Source organism: Lycium barbarum, chromosome 11, assembly GCF_019175385.1.
Source record: "Lycium barbarum isolate Lr01 chromosome 11, ASM1917538v2, whole genome shotgun sequence".
Classification (NCBI taxonomy): Eukaryota; Viridiplantae; Streptophyta; class Magnoliopsida; order Solanales; family Solanaceae; genus Lycium; species Lycium barbarum.
In genome coordinates, this window is record NC_083347.1 from 6,445,804 (window position 1) to 6,465,838 (window position 20,035).

At 35.2% G+C, this 20,035-nt stretch overlaps 1 protein-coding gene across 2 annotated transcripts; it reads left to right on the forward strand.

The window, feature by feature from the left end:
* The first annotated feature begins 3,121 nt into the window (after positions 1-3,121).
* LOC132620429 (uncharacterized) lies at positions 3,122-19,392 on the forward strand. 2 transcript variants are annotated; one of them, XM_060335104.1, is made up of 21 exons: positions 3,122-3,304; positions 3,740-4,053; positions 7,345-7,401; positions 8,496-8,523; positions 8,614-8,736; positions 10,542-10,653; positions 11,015-11,052; positions 11,164-11,217; positions 11,427-11,495; positions 11,697-11,813; positions 11,945-12,013; positions 14,301-14,380; positions 14,946-15,074; positions 15,144-15,417; positions 15,974-16,063; positions 16,161-16,328; positions 16,721-16,848; positions 16,939-17,077; positions 18,230-18,354; positions 18,451-18,621; positions 19,009-19,392. In XM_060335104.1, the coding sequence occupies exons 2-21, from the start codon at positions 3,959-3,961 to the stop codon at positions 19,043-19,045; spliced, it is 2,103 nt and encodes a 700-aa protein (XP_060191087.1). In that variant the 5' UTR covers positions 3,122-3,304; positions 3,740-3,958; the 3' UTR covers positions 19,046-19,392. The 2 variants fall into 2 exon arrangements, with proteins under 2 accessions (XP_060191087.1, XP_060191086.1); XM_060335103.1 differs by having other exon boundaries at positions 3,124-3,304; positions 15,971-16,063.
* The last annotated feature ends 643 nt before the right edge of the window (positions 19,393-20,035 follow it).

Genomic DNA, 20,035 nt, shown 5'->3' on the forward strand with positions numbered 1-20,035 from the left:
CATTTTCAATTTTACTTGTCACATTTAGCATGTCAAGAGAAAAATATTTTTATTTTCATGTTTTACCCTTGGTATAATTACTAATTCCCCAAATTATTTTTCAAGACCTAAGACTAAACATCAATAAATATGAATATTGTGGTAAAATACCATATCAATTATTATTTCTTAAATAGTATGCATAATTTAAACTGGACAAGTAAAAGTGAACGGAAGGAGTACTAGACGATCACACCTGGAATATGAACCTATAATCTAAGCTAAAACAATTTTTGAACTCCCTTTATAACTTTACTAGAATATCTCCTTATGTCAGTGTCATTACTTATATAATACGTACTGTGTACCTCGCAAATTAGCAACTGCCAATATGCTCTTACAGAAGCTTGACCTTTTAGTAGAGATGGATGTTATACAAGTGATTTCTCAAGGACTATTAATGGTTTAGAATAAAAACAGTTCTAAATGCTAAGTATTCCAAGTGACAATTACTCCCAAGTATTGATGGGAAACGGACTAAAGCCTTCCAGTCCACTTGGGTGATGGCCTGTATTTGAAAAATGGGCTTATTGATAGTCCACTATTCTATGTAAGAGGTTTTTTTTTTTTCCACGGATTGTCCTTCTTTTGGGATGGTTTTTAAATTTTGGCCCTCAAATTTGTGGTCTTTAAGTTTGTCCTTCGCTTGAAAAGGTGACTGAAAATACTGAGGTTCTGAGTTCAAATCCCTACTTAGACATAAAAATAAAAATAATTTCGCAAGGCAAGACTTTGAGAAAAGTTTGCCTTATGCGGCATAGGTTGCCTTAAGGAAGTTATGCCAGATCCAGCATAGATTGCCTTAAGGCATTACTAAAAGTTTGCCTTATAAGGCAATCTATGTTGGATTCGGCATAATTTTAGTTATGCCTTAAGACAAACTATGCTGTCTACGGCAGAGGTTGCCTTAAGGCATAACTAAAAGTCTGCCTTATAAGACAACCTTTGTCGGATCCGACATAACTTTAGTTATGCCTTGAGATAACTTATGCCGCATAAGGCATACTTTTTCAAAAGCCTCGCCTTGCAATTTTTTTAATTTTTTTTTATGCCTGAGTTAGGGTTCGAACCTAGAACCTCATGGTATTCTAGGCGAAAGGCGAGAATTAAAGACCATCAATTTGAGGGACAAAAATTAAAGACCACCCCGAATAGGGGTATTCTTGCGAATTGCCCCTGTAAGAGAGTACTGAGTTGTGCAATTGTGCCAGGTAACTTCTACTCCATATCAGCCCATATAGTCTTATTGGGAAACGTTGGTAAATCAATAGAATGTGTTGGTGAAAACATAATCACCTTTGAAAAATTAAATGAGGAAAAATATAACATTTTCAGGTTGACGCATGAATATCTCGCTATGCTTGAATAGATTCAAACCCACTGCAGTAAATCTTCACTGATCCAGTAGTAATTTGATTGGCTCGTCTCCTCCATGATACAACAATCCTATAACGTTGTATAACTCAAACAAACTCTGAATAAGTTGTTGAGTCCAGAGTTCCACAAAAATATACAGTTATTCAACTAATTAAACTTTCTTTTTCTCAACACCACAAGGTAAGAATGACTACTATCTATAGGTGAAGAATTTCTTTCACAGAGTAAATAACAAGGTAGTGAAAAATAAAATTGTAGAACGTGAATCGATAGCTATCAAATTTAAAATTTAGTGTATAATTAGTGGTAGATCATTATATGAGTTACACCAAAGAATAATGACCACTTTCTTGCCATTTACCTCCACTAACATGACAAGAAATAATTCACTTTAATAATATAAAAGAATGTACACTATCTTCCAACTAATTGTCAAAAATAAAAAAATGATACCATCTTCTTTCCTCTTGATCTGATAACATGTTCCAAATATCAAACTGAAGAACTTAGAAGTTCGTATATATGACTTCCTCTCTTTATAGGTTGCAAAATTTGTCCAAATTTTGCAACTCCCCATACCTATTCAAAGTTTGACGAGTTGATCAAGTTATAGTATGTTGACTACAAATTAATCCATCAAACTTTTTGGCTGAAGTGAGATTTGAATATATAAACACAAGTTATAAACTTCGTGTATTTACATTATCGGTGTAAGTTATAGTACTAGCATTTTAATTACTCTGTTAGCGACTAAACTTACTATGTATAGTCACGTTCAATTAGGTAACCTGAGAGCAAATCTCTTTTACGAAAAAAGAAAAGAAAAAGATTGATGTATACAACTTATATCTAATCTCTAAAAATCATAAACCAATAAATTGTTTCTTGAATTCCAAGCTAGAAATACAAAAAAAGTTAATTCTCCAGCCCAAAAAAATAAAAATAAAATGGTGACGAGAACATTTCAACCCAATTATTACTCAACACATATTTCTATTTAATCCATTTTGATCTGTCCATTGTTGACCTAACAAAAGGCGTGCAAGCAGTAACTCATTTTATCTATATTTATTCTTTGAGTCTGAGGTTGCAGAATGAATTCATCAAATTTTTTTTTATCAACATATCTTTGTTCTCGATATCTTTGATTAGTTTGGTGTTTACTTTTATGAACCAATGAAATACCTATGATTTAATACATAATAAATCGTCCATTATTTTTTACAGAGACAACTAAATAGGTTCGATAATCAATATATCCCCTATCTATATTACGAAATACAAAATACTAGTAGTACCTCCCTTACTACTTAATAAAGACTTCAATAAATCTAATCTTTTTTAAGAAACTAAAATCATTTTACTTATCATCACAAAAAAAAGTTTTCTTTTTTAAAAACTATCATCGCCAAACCCGCAAGAGTGGTTCAGTTGTTTGAGCATGAGGCTTTCATAATGGAGGTCTCAGGTTCGAAAACTCCTACTTACAACAGTAGGGGATTTACCTTCTAGGTCGTGCGTAGTGCGGGTTATCTCTCCTGTGTGGTTTGTGAGCTATTGCACACTGGGTTTACTCTGTGTGCACCCGAAGGATAGCGGTTGTAGTTCCGTGTCATTAAAAAAAAAAAACTACCATGGCCAACAGTAAAAAAGAACAAAAACTCAGAAGTCAGAAGCAACAAATCTGAATTCTCGTTGTGAAAATAGAGTCCAGTCCAGGTAGTACGAACGAATAAGAACAACCCGGCTGACCCAAAAACCCGGTCCAAACACAAAATAATTTTTTCCCCCAATAAATGAATTACAGAAAACAAAACAACACTCCTTCTTCTCGATCCCTTGTTGTACATAATAATAATTAGCCCAAAACAAGAGAAACCGAAAACAAGTGAGATCTATTTATTTACTGTTGAAATTAGTTATCAATCAACCGTTCTAATTTACATTTACAAAACGTTAGTCTTTTAGATTCGGTGAAAAAAACAAAAAGAAAAAAGAAAAATCCAAGCAGTTTTTTATTAGTATTTGTTTTTTTTTAAATTGTTCTTTGTTTGGCACCGTTTCGCTATCGATTTATTTTTGGAAACGTAGTATTTGATGAACTGTCATTATTATTACCTAACGAGTAATCTCTTTATATATGTATGTATATTTTGTGTTACTGAGTTACTTGCATTTTGGATTTAGTTATATTTATTGTAGTTTTTTTTATGCATTTCAGATCTCAAATTTTGCTTTATTTCGTGTATTTATGTGTTTAATAGTGTGAATATTATAATTTTGTGTTATTATTGGTTAATTGTGGTACTTAATGTTTTTCCAGATTGTTTTTCGGTGGAGAGAGTGAGATTAAGTGACTACATTTTATGAGTTGAATGAGAAGTGCAAGCTAGGTGATGTGGAGTGGTTGTATTTTAGTGGTTTCGCGGTATGAAATAGCTTTACTTCGACGTTTTCCAGTGTTCCTCGATAAGGACCAGTTCCTTTGAGCAGTTCATCTACTGTGAGTGTGTAAGGAAAAAAGATAGTTTTGTATATAAAAATGGCGGATGCAGCTGCGCTTATTGAAGCCTCAGGATCTAGATTTAGTGATTTGGAGCTTATTGGAAGAGGCTCGTTCGGGGATGTCTATAAAGGGTAAGGATGAGAATGTTTTATTTTGTTAATGTGTTTGCTTATTGGTTTTGTTACTATGCATTATCAATCAATGAATTACGCTTCAATCTCAAATTAGTTTGGGTAAATTATATGAATCTTACACGTCCATGCCACTCGATTCGGTCCTGTTTCATGCTACTAAATACTTTGCCTTTTAATGTTTTTATTGTGTTAGTATATTTACATCTTGCTTTCGCTACTAGGCATTATCGATCAATCAATTACACTTTAATTTCAAATTAGTTTGGGTAAATTATATGAATCTTCCACGTACATGCCACTTGATTCGGTCCTGTTTCGTGCCATTACATACTTTTTCTAATACAAAATTATGAGTTCTCTATAAGTAAAGATTCTCTTAGTCATACCTTTAATAGAATTGGATCTAGAATTTTAAATTTATCGGCAATTGGAATTCCACTTGGAAACTTTGAATTTAAGGGAGTTGAGATCTACATACAAAGCATTAACCACTCACTGTCTCAAAGAATGAACCTTTAGGGATGTTATACAAGTGATTTCTTAAAGACTAAATAGTTTAGAATTGGAGGTATCGGACTGAAGCCTTCCCACTCATTTGGGTGATGGAATGTATTTGGAAAATAGGCTTATTGATAGTCCATCAGTCTCTTTAACACTGATTTGTGCCAGAGAAACTTCTATCCATACCGGCCCATAAATTGTCCTACTGGATGTCGTTCATAAAATTTGGTAACCAAGTCATACTATGTCGAGTTCAATTTAATCTATCAAAACTTTTTGGCTGAATTGGGATAGAATAATATAGATATAAGTTATATACTTGACTGTATTTACAGAATCGGTGTAAATTAATAGGTACTAGCATTTCACTTACTTTGTTTTTTAATATACCTACCAATACCTGCTATGTTAAGTCACGTGCAAGTTGCGACTGGGTAACCTGGTAGTAAAATTCTACTTTACGATACCTATATAGACAACTTAAATCTAAAAATTATAAAGCAATAAATTGTTTCTTGATTTGCTAATTGAATTCTAAACTAGAAGGACATAAAAAAGTTAATTCTAACGGCAAAAAAAAAAAAATGTAAATAGGAGGAAGACAAGAACATTTCAACCCAATTGTTACACAACGCATATTTGGTATTCAGTAGTGACCCAAACAAATATTAGGTTGATTTTATCATAATACGTATTTCTACTTAGTCCGATTGATCCGTCCATTATTGAGTTAACGTGCACATTTGAGGTGAATTGAAAAACAGAGCGCGATATATTTAAAGGTTTGGACAAATGACAATATATACTCTTGGGAGACACTTAATTTAATGTACATTTAGTATAACAACTAAACCTTAATTATAACTAGTTGGTATTGCGTATATGAATCCCTTATTTTCATTTTTTAATGAAGATGAATCCCTTATTTTCATTACGCTTTGTTCTTTGCATCTGCATTAATTCTAAGAGATTGTAAGGTTTTTTAAACAACTTCCTTCCTTGTGAATTTAGATATACTATATCCCTTTTTAGCACCTTTAATCATTTTAGTTGTTGCACCTATGTACCGTTGCATTTAGAGATCGCCTTAGAACATGGACAAACCATTGGATATGACATTCTCGCAGCATATCTTAGCCAGTAGAAGAGTGCCGTCTGACAGTACAAAATTTGGTAAATCTATCAATGAGAGTTTTTTTCTTTGCATTTTTTTTTTCAAATAGCACTATAGAAATAGCACCGAATGATGTTAGATTTTTGAAGGACGAGCACGGGGAGAAGGGTGTGGGGCAGACACAGTAACTTAAAGATTGTCATTCGCTTCTTCCCTACCATGTTAAAACTGAGACGAAAAAGAATAAACCTGTTGGTAAATTATGTACTCCCTCCGTCCGAATTTATACGACACTCTTTCCTTTTTAGTCAGTCCCAAAAAGACTGACATCTTTCTATATTTAACAACAATTTATCTCTAAAATTCCCATTTTAATGAAATGATTTCTAGCCACAAAAATTTCTCTGACTTAACACCACAAGATTCAAAAGTCTTTCTTTATTTCTTAAACTTCTTGCCCAGTCAAACGCCGTGATATAAATTGGGACGGAGAGAGTATCCTGTTTCAACAGGTTGATAAATTGCTAGGCCAAGGATTTGGGTTCTTTTAAGCTGCTACCTCCTTATTTATGCAAATGGATATTAGATGTGCCATGCGGTTTAAATGCACTCTCTTTTACGTTTAACCTGAGCTGACGCTGGTAACGGCATTTATTTGATCTATTGCTACACAAGCTGATAAAGTATTTTTAGTGCATCTATAGATTTTAATTCTATATTTTTGGTAAGAAGCTCTCTAACAGCTCATGGGACTTGAATGCCGTTTTTTTTTTGATAGCGAACTTGAATGCCATTCTTTATCAGAAAGATAAGGAAAACCTAGTTGTTTTGCATGGTCCCTAATCTCAATCAGCGTCTTATTCTTTAGCTATGGAAAGTGGAAACAGGGAATAAGTGTAATAGGCCAGCCTTTGTCTAGTCTGGATTTGCATACTTATTAAGAGATATACAATAGTATGACAATAGCGATAAACACTTCTGTATCTGAGAAACCCATGTCTTGACTAAGCGAAAGCTATTCTATTTTTTTTTGAGTCAACTAAGCGAAAGCTATTCTAGCAATGAAAGGTTTAATTTTTTCTTTGTTATATCCACCTAAGTTGCTCGGACTCTTCACTTCCAGTGCCGGATATGGTCAACCGATTTTTGGTACTTTGACCAAAATCGATGGAGAAATTCAGACAGATACAATGATTTTTGTAATCAAAAGAAAAACTAAGGTGAAATTGAAGAAAATGGAATACCTTGTATATAGAAATTTCTATGTCATTCCTTCCTTATATCTCCTTCTGGGATTCTCCTCTTGATCAATAATTTCGCCTCGGGACATCTGGTAAGATTTGCACATATTGTCTCATCATAAATTTATTATTAGATATTTGAATTATTTTGCCGAATCCCCAGTGCGGTTTCTGGGAATTTAAAACCCGATATAGAAAGAAAGGACGGGGGGCAACCATGCACCATATCCCTTCCTAGATCCACACCCCGAATCTTAAAATTTAGATCATGTAGGATCCGACCTCCAGATCCGCACCCGTATCGGACACCTGCACCCTAGTCCGAGCTACTTTGAATTTTCCACCAGCTTGACATTAATTTTTTGTTCCTGAGATATCATCATGTTAATAAGTATTGTAATATATCTGGTTCGTATTTTTCTTGATTTGCAGGTTTGATAAGGAACTAAACAAAGAGGTTGCAATCAAGGTTATTGATCTAGAAGAATCGTGAGTATATGGCCTTGAGTACTTCTTTTGGAGTTTGATGTGTTGTTTAGCAGGAGCTGCTGTTCATTTACTCTCCTTTCCATGGAGAGAGAGTACAATGACAGCTTATATGGAAGCTGCAATGTTATATTTTACTCTTGTTCTGCTTATTTTGTATATCATCTGGGCAGTGCATCTTCTTTTATGTACTTTTAAGTTATGTTTCTATTGTGTGAATAATCAGTCAAGGATATAGAAATGAGACTAGACTCCCTTGGCAGAACTTCCAAATAGGTTGATAAACTATGAGCTGTATCATCTTTTGTCAATTTCGCGAAGTAGGTTGGAAATTAGATTAATCTTGTACAATCGATACAGCAGAAAATATGTTGATTCAATGGTTAGAACTGATACCAGGCACAATCAGTGCAATCTATAACTAGTGATTTCTGATTTTACTCCTTGCTGTTCTTATATGATTATCTTCAGGTCTCTACAAATTTGTATCAAGCTAGTTTAAGAGAAAGATGAGTTGAAAGCTTTCTTTTTCATATATTTGTTATGGAAGAGTGTTCCAAGAGTCTTTACTTTGATCTACTTGATTAGAGCTTGAATACATGTGGGCTTTGTGGCAGATAGAGTGATAGACTGACCAACTAAACATTTAGTCCCTATATGTTCTTAATTCACTTCATATACTTGTTTGATCAGGTAAAGGTAATTAATTTGCTTCGTATTTGAACTGTACCTTTTTTTTTTAATAAGTTTAAATGTTTGTACTGAAAGTCCATGAATTCTCTCAAATTTTTTTTGGTAGTTGAAGCACACTTTAACTTTTTGGTAAGTGGAGTTGGGCTATAACTTTCTGAATCATCACAACTGAGATATCGACAAAAATACTTTTGCCATTAGTACGACCTTTAAGAAAAAACTATTGTTTATAATTGGTTCTAGTTACGTAAAGCAGTCCAAGCTGGATGGAGAACATGGAAACTGTTGTTTCATACAATTAAATTGCTTCATTGTATATTTCTTGACTTTCTGTCACTGCCCTTGTTATAAATTGGTTACAGTTTTAGTTTATTCTAAATTGCCTTTTTGTCATTGTCATTCAGAGAGGATGAAGTTGAGGATATCCAAAAGGTATGCTCACGTTTTTATCGACTTATGTTATTTGTTGGTGATCATATTAGAACATTAACTGAGCAGGGTCTTATTGAATGACTTTTTCAGGAAATTGCAGTTTTATCACAATGTCGATCTCCCTATATTACAGAGTACTACGGGTCATACCTGCACCAGACTAAGCTATGGATAATAATGGAATACATGGCTGGTGGTTCAGTTGCTGATCTAGTAAGTGGAAAAATCTAAGATAATGCCAATCTTTCTGCCCTAACTAAACAATTATCCTGGATACGAAGTGAATATTCGTCATAAAATAACGGGATTAACTTTGAGTTTGAGGCGGTGAGTTTAGTACAGGATATAATATATACAAGTGTAAATTCCCCTGTAAATGATGTCATTCCCCTTTTAGATTTTATCAGCTCCCTCTCAGTGGCTTAGCAGCCTTGAGTTTTTGCTTCTGTTCTTAACTCCCAGCTCATACTAGTTTTTTTGCAGTATTTGGAGTTATAACCATATGAATTGTAATCATTCATGCATCTTCTTGATGCTTTTTTAATGCAACAGCTTCGTCAAAAAAAATATACAATGTGTAACTGCATCTTTGGTGACTTCCATACAAAGCATTTAAATGTGGCCCCAAAATTTTGAAGTCAAATCAGTCTAATATGTTGTTTCTACTTTCCTATGGCTATATGTATTATACAGCACGAGTAGCTCTAAATTTTGTGCTGGATATGTTGAGGTGAGAGGAAATCGGTGATATGAGATAGTTTAAGGTTATCTGTTACTTATCCCAGAAAAAAAGAGAGTTCTATGGTTTCTCCCATTCTGTCTGCATGTACCAGCAGTGGAGCTTTCCTGACTTTGATCTGACATTCGTTTGGAGTTTCTGAATCTTATTCTGCTTATTGAAGGAAAATCTATTTCACTATGTTAAAGCTTATAAAGGAAATAGTAATTTTAGGAACTCAAGGAAAATCCCGTGTTGACTGGTGGGGATGAACTTAAAATGCTTTATAGGTGCAGTTAACCAAATTCGGGACTTATGTAATTGAAGGATAGAATAATGGCCTCGAAACCTAAAAAATATCTCGATGATCAATTGAATAGAATTTAAATGTGGAACTAATTTAATTGAGGGATAGAATAACGGCCTCAAAAGCTTAAAGGTATCTTGATGATTAATTGAATGAAAGGGAATGTCTTTGTAGTGTAGTATAACGTCCTTCTCAACTCACTCTATGGACCTTAGCTATCACTAGCTCTTCCCAAACTCTGGTTGCTCACTGCTAAACATTTCTTGTTTTAGGGATCAGCTGGGCCATTGTGTCAAACGTAAAGCTTGACTTTCGACTTTCAAAACCAGGCTTAGCCAAATTGTTGAGTTAGTCTATGATACCCCACTGCCATAGCTATTTTGGTTATTTAACTTATACCTCCTCTGGGTTTGTTACTTATACTATTTGAATTGCCAAAACTAAAGGGACCCTCAGCTTCGTTTGGCTTATACTTGCACTACATACCTTTTTCGTTTGGTTGGGGTTTGAAGATAATAATGATTGCTTTGCCAACAAGAGAAGAGCCCATATACCAGGAGACAGGAGTACAGATAATATCCAGATATGACAACATTCCTGGCCAAGTTCATTTAATTATATATACGAGTGCAAAGATAGTTAGTGCCGGATAAATGGATAAAAGCTTGCTACATGCTCTGAATCTGGAATTTTGATTACTTCAAACACTATTATGTTCCGCTCTCTCCAAAGTTTCTACAACCAAAGTAACTTGCGCCAGACCTAATCATTTCGTAGTACTGGTTAGCATAGTGCGATTATCTTTTTTCTTATTAGGCTGAAATATCTGTTGATGTTCAACACCTCCAGCCACAACGTTACTACATTCCAGACCACGTATTATAGGCGCTTTAGTTTTGTTTCGCTAAGACATAGTGGTCCACCAGAAGCTAAATGTCTGTCATGTATTCGATGAACTTTTCTCTGGATACTTACCAGGATTCGTTTCTGCAGATTCAACCAAATCAGCCATTGGATGAAATGTCTATTGCATGTATTTTACGTGATTTGCTTCATGCTGTTGAATACCTCCACTCTGAAGGAAAAATTCATCGCGATATCAAAGGTTCATTGTTTTCTTTTGTAGCTAAATATTGATAACCTGGAGATATCTACACTGGTATTTTCTTTTATCTTCAGTTTTATTTGCTAAAAGGTTGGCCAGAGCTTTAGATTTTGAAACAACGGGTGGGTCAAACTTGATAATCAGTTCTTGCCGTGAGGTTACCACATTTTGAAATTAGATGCTTCTTGGTATTAAACTGCAGCAGCTGAGATCTACTTTATAAATTGTTAATTCTTCGGAAGTTGTCTTCATTTGTTAATTGCTTCTTCCCTTACTTTGCTAACAACTTATTTTTCAGTTTTGAGGCCCAATACCCACTTTTTATTGTGGAAATGACATAGTTCTATCGTTGTTTTTGCAGCGGCTAATATCTTGCTGTCTGAAAATGGTGATGTGAAGGTATACTAACATGATCCTTTGTTATGTTTCAAATTATATCTGAGAGGAAGATAACAATGTGGTTACTATCATGTCGGCGCGTTTCTTGTTTTCTGATCTGCTCTTCCACAGGTAGCAGATTTTGGTGTTTCTGCTCAGCTGACAAGGACGATCTCTAGGAGAAAGGTACAATTTGCTATACTTGTGGAATTGGTTTTTTGATAGCTCGATTTTCTTGCTCAATCACATTGCTGAATGCAGTATCATTTCTTGTTGAGTAGTTATAGAAGTCTTTGGGTTACATGTCACAGTTTTGCTGGAAGTTGCATTGGATATTGTTGGTTAGAAGTGGGATCAAGTCAGTAAAGTTTCGCTAATGTAATTAATATTTGCAGACATTTGTAGGAACACCGTTCTGGATGGCACCTGAAGTTATTCAGAACTCAGACGGATACAATGAGAAGGTATCTCTTGAACTGCAGCAATATATGGTGTCGATCCTTCATCTGATTGTTCCTTTTCCCAGTTCCTCCTTGTGTAGTTCTTAGTCTTAATTCCTTCTATTGCTGATTGAAATGATTCTTGTTGAAACTCCTGTATTGGTTTTTTTGCATACTTTTGCTTAAGGTTTCGGCCAAACACTAAGAGCTTTTTCTTCTGTACAGGCTGATATTTGGTCACTTGGTATAACTGCAATTGAGATGGCCAAAGGGGAACCCCCACTTGCTGATCTGCACCCTATGAGAGTACTTTTTATCATACCTCGAGAAAATCCTCCCCAGGTTATACTTTTTCCAGTTCAATGTTTCTGATTATTTTGTTTATCCGCTTCTGATTTACTAGTGTTTTTATTTGGTGATACTCTTTTGTTCTTTAAGAGGTAGCGTTTAATGTCTTTTCTGTTATTGTGCAGCTAGATGAACATTTTTCTCGTCCTCTCAAAGAAATTGTGTCCTTATGTTTGAAGAAGAGTGCTGCTGAGGTAGGTTCCACCTTTTGTGCTGCCAAGTCCTTTGTCTTTTTTTTTTTCTTCTCTCTCAACTTCTCTGTTCCTTTCTGTGCTTGATATCATCATGCTTCCATGCGCCTATAAGTGGTCCTCCGTCCATGCAAAGAAAAAGGTTGGAGTTAGATTCTTTTAAGTAGAAGTTGGTCCAAAAGGGGTAAGCGCTTTTAAACAACCAGGGCTTTCAGTATACAACAACTACACCTCGATCGCAAGCAAGTTGTGGTAAATTATATGGATCTTCACTGATTGTGTTTATCCATCTAAGTTAATCATAGACCAATATTATACAAAAAAAAAAAAAAACTAAAGAAGTTCTCTTATTTAGGTAAATATATAATGGGTAAAACTCCCTCATTACTACCCTTATGCCACAAAAAGTAGAGAACCTACGCAATCATATAATATGGTTATCTATAAATATCACCCAATAAGTAGACTCCACATTTTTTACGGGGATATAAATCTCTAAATGACTAAAAGGCTTCAAGAAAACATAACATTTAAAGTAGACTTATTAGCATGACTATGACACGTTCCTAACTAAGTCTTATCACCTTATAGATCATTTTCTTCTGTTGTGTCCTATTTTTCATTGAGCCTGTTGTAGATATTTGATATTTCGAGACAACTTCTTTCCGTGTGATTTTTTTCTACTTCGTCTTCATTAACTCCTTCACTCTTCATTAAACCATCTTGCTTTGATTGTTTTGTGTAACATCTTCATCTATCATACTATTCTCTTGGAAAATCGAGCATAAATTTCTGAATTTCTTGCATTTAGGCATTGTAATCCCATTTAATCTCACCTCAACATCACTCTTATGTTGATTAAACTTGCGGTGCACGTATTCAGTCTTACTTATACTTATGTTAAAACATTTACTCTTGAAAGTGCTTCTCTGCCGTTCCAGCTTCTGGTTGACACCCTGGTTTCGGCAATTAGCACTATGTCTTCCGTAGATAGCAACACTGTATGAACTCAATCTTAGTTCGCGTTATTTAGGTCATTCATAACTAAGGGTAAACAAGTACGAGCTCAATTCCAATCCCTAGCTGTGCATTCACAGTTATGAACTTCATCATATCTCCTACTATTCTCACTAGTGACGACTCTGTACATATCCTTTGACATCTATATATTTATTCTGAATTTCTTTCTTTCCCACTACCTACCTAAGGATTGTGTTGGTGCTTTATCTAGGTTAATAAACACCATGTATAGATCGTTTTTCATCTCGCAATAAATTTCTATCAATCTTCTTATTAAGAATCTCGCGTACATTACAGATCTACCAGTCATAAATCCAGACTGCTTGTTGGTTAAATCGTGTAGTGTCCCTAAGTCTATATACTCCATCATTCATTCCTAAAATTTCATCATATGGGTCATCAGTTGGAATGCCACGTTAGTTTGCACAACTTGAAATATCTCCTTTGTTCTTATATATTGAAATTGGGGTACTCTTTCTCACTTGTTGGGCATCTTACCACTTCTTATTATAGCATTAAGTAGCTTGATCAGATCAGCCATTCTACTCCAACTCTCCAAGACATATCCAAACCTCTATTATATACAATAGTGTGCCAGTTGGAATAAGCTGAAAAAAGTGGCGTGGGCAACCTTGGACGAGTCACTGTCTGCTGTAGTTTGATGTTTATATAATTTAATCTCCATTGTTGGTGCTTTATTTGTTGAATGAGCCATTGTACAAATGTTAAAGCACTTCAAGATGTGTTCATGATGGTCCATCTAATAAAGGTGCCTATATATCCTTAGATGCATAGATATAGTTACCAACTTGCTTGATACATTCTTATGAGTCACTCCAGCCTTATACTCTTAGAAGGAAAATGTTTGTCTATGACTCACTGGGTTACTAATAATCATTAATATTTGGAGTTTGGACATTTTACAAACGTAATTATTACAAGCACCTCAAAATTTGCACTCTAATGTAAGCCAATTGAAGACACTATGGATGGCTGCCAACAAAAAGAGAGTAGAAGCATGATCCTTCATGGATGATCTACATTTCTTAACCTCTGCCTTTATTCATCTTCTATCTTCTCTACGAACACTGAATTTATCAGGAAAAACGAAAATATGTGCAACGTTGGTTTTCCTGATGTTAGTTATCGAACTCTTATAGGTTTGGTTGATATATATATATATATATATATATATATATATATTGGTTTTCCTGATATTAGTTCTCTTATTCTATTCTTTTTATTATTCTATCCTTTTTATTGATCCTAGAGGCCAAGTGCGAAGGAACTGCTGAGGCATCGTTTTATAAGGAATGCAAGAAAAAGCCCCAGACTTTTAGAGAGAATCAGGTGCATCCTATTTCCTGACATCTTGTGCACCTACAGTTATTCTTTGCATGTTTGCTTTGGTAAAAGGAATTTAAGGTCTTGTGTGTTACCATACTCGGTATCATTTGATTCAGTGGTTCTCCTGTCTCCATGAATTAGATATATTTCCACTTTCCCAAAATAACTACTTCTAAGGTAGTAAGTCTTGTCTCATGTGGACAAAATTAATCGGGTCCCTCTTGTATACTTCACAAGATGACTTTAATACCAGAAAAGCAGAAAGAAACTTATGGTCGTCCTACATCTTTCCCTCTGTTAGCATAATATATTCACTGTTCAAATTTTCTTTCTCAACAATTGTTCCAAAGTCGAGTGCATGAAATTTTGTGACAAAAAGGAGAAAATGATAGATTTCCTGTTTAAAAAAAAAGAAGGGTGTAAATGATATATTGGCATACCATATTTTGACTAGTTATCAATTCTGAATCTTTATTACTGGTGTAGAATTTAAGGATTAGTTGCTTAATGATAGAGAGTCAACCATTGTGTATTCTTCCCAAAAAGATCAATATGTGTTTTCTTGTAGGGAGCGGCCCAAGTTTCAAATAAAGGATGATATGGATTCTCCTAGGAATGGCCAGAAACCTGTAGGGGAAGCATCCGGCACCATTAAGGTGACAAGAGATATCGGTTCTGAAGACACTGTTAAAGTCAGGTTAGTGAAACCTCTTGATGTGCTTTATTGCTATCTGTGATGATTCTTGGCTGAGTGTCATTGTTACAGTGGCCAGGGGAAAACCCTAAAAGCTGCTGGATGGGACTTCAGCATTGGAGGATCATCTAGTACTGGAACTGTCCGAAGTGTGAAACCACCGCAGGTTAGAGATAGGAAACCAGAAGTTCCATTGAATCAACCTGCTTCAAGAAAAATTATGGAGAGTGGTAACAATCGGTCCTCTGCTTCTGGAACTGTCCTTTATACTTCATCAGAGGGTTTCAACCAAAAAGATGGCGGAGATGCAAACAACAATGAGAAAAGAGATTATTCTCGTGAAGATGTATTGCTTTGTTCTCTATAAGTGTGTGTATTTTTCTCTATGCATGTGTGTACTTACATCTGTGTCTACTTCGATCCTTCTCCTGAAATTTAGAAGCTTGTATGAAGGAGAAAACTTGATTACAGATATGTTTACTCAGACATAATGATTCCCCAAAGATGAAGTAATTGATTCTGCAATGTGGCAGCATGTTAGGCTTTTACTGTCAGAACAATCTTATTTAGGTGGTTTTATAGTGCTCTTCATGCACTAAAATGTTGGAGTTCACTTTGGATAACCTGTCATCTTCAACAAGTTTTAGTGTATTGTCCAATGACAAATCAAATGCATCAAGCTCGTGCCAATTCTACCTTACAGATCTCCCAAAAGAAAACAATAAAAAAATTAAAAAGAAAAGTAAAAACCTCTGTTCTTTGCATTCTAGCATGTTTGTTCTTGATATTTGAAGTATCATAACTATTGGTGAAAACTGTTCAGCTATGTCGCCCTTTACATTTTTATTTTTTTCTGCGAGTATCTTCTTGTGACACAGTTCCTAACCTTCAATTTACAGGAGGAGTTGTCAGTTAGTGGTTCTGGAACAGTGGTTGTGAGATCTCCAAGAGGATTTCAGTCCTCTTCTCTGTTCAGCGACCAGAGTTCCCTGGTATTGTCAGCTTTTCTACCAAAATTTCCTTACAGGCATCTGCGAAAATCCCTTTGCTGTATTTGCCATTGACTACCGGTGTCAATTCACTTTGCAGTCCAGTAGCACACTTGCTTCTTTCGAGGATGCTTCTTCCAGTGGCACTGTAGTTTATCGTGGACGTCATGAGGACCCAGATTCTCCTCGAACGCCAAAATCTAGGTTAGGAATTCAAGAGAGATCTTCAAGTGCATCGCTTGAAGACAGCACAGCAAACCTTGCAGAGGTATCACACTTCAGAATTCTCCCACTTAATTCTGGTTTCCATTTATGGGAAATTTGTCTTGACTAAAATATGCTAAAATCTGTGGGTTGATTTTTGTAAGACTAGACTTTGAACTAGGTATAGTGACGACCATAAGGATAATAAAAACGGAATATATTTCCTAGAACTTTTATCAAGGAAGGATTATATAAGAAACCTCGGTCGTACATCTTTAATTCTTGCTAGCAATTGTTTATCCATTAGGCTGGGATTTGTTCTTACAATTAACAAACTTGCATTTTTTTATTCATTCATTGGTTCTGATTTATTATTCTAATTTTGTTAAAGTCCTTCCAATATGCCATCTCTCTATGTTTTGTTGCGTAAGGCTTATTAGCTGTGGACTTTTTTAGGCCAAGGTTGCCATGCTAGGAGGATCAAAGAAAGGAAACGTTAGAGACCGATCAAAATTGGGCGAGGTCCAACGTGATGGGCTAGGAAATAAAACAGAACAATCAACAATGAGCTCTGATACTTCTAGGTACGTAAGTTTTTGAAGCTGAAAGATGGTTTGAAGTTGGCTTATGCTAGTTCCATCATATCTTCCCTGAAAGCACCATAATTTTTCCAGGCACTCTCGGGACTATCTTGATGCACAGAAGGTGTTTTCGAGATCACGCCATACAAGTGATGACGAAGATAGTGCGAGAACACATGCTGCACCTTCATCTGCCACTTTATCTGTTCTCCTTATTCCTTCATTAAAAGAGGTATAACTTAAGCTTTAAGTTAACTTAGATATCTTATGGGTGATGTTTTATGGGAGTCGTGCTAGATGAACTTGAGGTCTGTTGAGCTATGCTTGTTTACATTGTGATACATTCTTATCTATCCATACAAGAGTATGTGCTGCTGATCCTTTTTCAGAAACATTTGTTGTAGGCCTGATTTCCAGCAATTTCTGGGGTTTAAACAGTGTATATTTGAAGCTGGAAGGGGTTCATACTATTTTGGGGTAAAGTGGTTTTCAGTAGGATAATGCCATTGAGTTGAATTAGAATGAAAGGGGCTGAAAAAAGATGAGAAAATAAGGTGGAAAGTGGTGGCAAAAATAAAACTTTAACTAACCATAAGTAGGCATCACCATTGCATTGAACAATTCTCAGTGTGTGTAACAATAATAGGACATCTGTAATTACTTATATTTTATAATTGAGAGCACTACAATGGCACTTGTAGACTTCAACGAACTCATCTCCACAAGAAGTTTTCGTAGATGAATTAGGAATCAAATACTAGCATGTATAAAGTCTAACTAAGATACTGATTTAAAAAAACTCCTGTCTGGACTAAGATAAGAAAGGGATTATCTTATCTAGACTAAGATAAGAAAGGGATGATCTCACTGCGAACTGCAATATTCAGAAAATTTCCAAAAAGAACAGTTGTTGCAGGAACAATTAAGATTTTGTAAGCTGAAGTTAGAAAAAAGACTACTTTTGTTGATTGCCGACTAAGATGAACAAACCTCCATGTTATGCTTTTTCTCCAAATTGTCATTGATATGCCTATTCACTCCATGAAATGGTGCTACGGTCTGATGTCATCTGAGGTATCTTGTGATTTAGAAGTTGAGAGTGAATCTAATAAATTTGACCTGAATCGTCTGATCATCCAAGAAACATGTTATTGACTATTGGCATTTCGCCCTGAGTGAAGGCGGCAGATTTCCTGCCACATTTACATGTCATTTATACTTTATTTTTTCAGAGGAAGATAAAAGAAATGCAGATTTCACTATTGATTATCCTCTGAAGCGGATGAGATCCAAAGAAGTTTTCAGACTTAAAAGTCAAAGGCCTCGCATATAATTGTTCTTCTGATAATTTGCTCACCTTTTCTTCATCTACTTTGGTGTGTAGGCTGCTACTAGTGAATCAGATGGTTCACTCATGCAGGCGATGGTCAGCTCTTTTATGGATATGGAGCGCATGAAGCCTGGTTCTTGCGATCTGTTCATGACTAGGTTGCTCCAGCGACTGGCAAGGTTATTATTTATTCCACAATTTATGCTTCCCTTAAATGTATAACTCAAATCTATTTGTTTTTTAAGTTTTCTCAAGAGAGTAGAAACTCATTGCAGCTCAAAGGATTCGTCATTGAAAGATCTGCAAGACCTGGCCGGTCGCATCTTTTCAAAGGGAAAGATTGAAGCAGAGAGTACAAGTACCGAGGATAGCAAAAAAAAGCAGCAGAGTAAAGAGCTTAATTCAAATGCGAATTTGAGTCCACTAGCAAGGTTCTTGCTTTCAAGGTTTGTCCAAAATGTCATCAAATAATAAGTTCCTGTAGTGCTGTGAAACACTTACTATAAGGCATCAAGTAAGTTCCTCATCGAATCATGCCTATTTTAAATTGTGAGATGAGAGACCGGATATTAAACTTAACATGTATTCTTCCTCCATTTCATGACTATTTTGAGCATATTTTGCCTAATTGTTGTGGCTATTTATCCTTATCAAAAAATAAAATAAAAAAATTGGGGCTATTTATTAAGTGATGTCACAGTGATGGACAGAAAATTGCTGTGTTATTTATCAAGAAATATGAAATACATATTGCATGCTTCTGTCTGACTCTGGGCACTTTGAAGCATTGGGTACTCAGGTCTTCCTAAACAACTTTGACCTTTCAATTACAGATGGCAAGGACATGCTTCTCGAGATCAAAATGCCTAAACATTGAGGTTAGATTATTGTTCAAAATTTTGCTTTTCTGATGTTACTTGTTCCTGAATTATTTTTGATTCTGTGTACATATCATTGTGAGGACATCTGTAATTTTCGTCCTCTGATTCATTTTTTGGGGTTTTCCTAGTTGAAGAAGTTTTCTTCTGCTTTTATTTTGCAATTTGTAATTTAAAGCTCTATATTCTGTTAGAATTTGTCGCTTTTATTGGGCGTTTTTGTTGCTCGATGTAATAGCAACAGGCTTTTAAATTTTAGTGCTAACCTCCGTGTTGCGACTTCCCGAAGCTGTAAAGGACATGTTGATATATTGTTAGTTGACTCGTTGATTTCTTCTTCGTACTTGATACCTATACGAAATAACATTTTTCCTTTTATTCATCCTTGTGCTTGTCTTTTTTCTCCTAAACTTGTCTAATGTAGCTGGTTGATTGACTAGTTCCCACTTAATTTGTCTGGAAATCATATATTTAGTTGAAAATATATTTATGCAACTGAACTCAGAAATGGGATTTTTCCCTGCGAGCCTTGTATGGAAAGATAATTTTGCTGTGTTAAACAAAGGAAAAAGGAGATAAAAATAGAGGGGTAAGAGAATGATAAAGTTAGAAGGGTGCAAATCATCTAGCATACTTTGAGGAGGCAAACGTTAATGTTAAAAACCTTTTGTAGTTGCACTAAGAAGATCAATTCGGTCGAGTTTTGTTAAGTTTCAAGGGTCATGGTTGATTGCAATCAACAATTTAGCTGTGTTAAAAACTTTTCTAGTTGTATCTTGATTTATCGGATTGTTTCTTTATGCATTCACTCTTCTTGATCGGCCAGGCCGAACTGGGGCATCACTTGGGATAGGAATGGCTCAGCCCACATGTATCATTTGATGCCATGCAAACTCCAAAGCATCAATTTACGACACTAATTATTGGCAAAATGAGCTTGTGATACACTCGGCCACCCGCTCATCTCTTGATGAAGATATAG

What these genes read in the sequence shown, in the direction of transcription:
- LOC132620429 (XM_060335103.1), top strand. Translation starts at nt 3,959, where the DNA reads ATGGCGGATGCAGCTGCGCTTATTGAAGCCTCAGGATCTAGATTTAGT. An exon ending in CTGAAAATGGTGATGTGAAG is followed by an intron (nt 11,053 to 11,163) that starts GTATACTAACAT and finishes GCTCTTCCACAG; the next exon opens with GTAGCAGATTTTGGTGTTTC. An exon ending in GAGATTATTCTCGTGAAGAT is followed by an intron (nt 15,418 to 15,970) that starts GTATTGCTTTGT and finishes TTCAATTTACAG; the next exon opens with GAGGAGTTGTCAGTTAGTGG.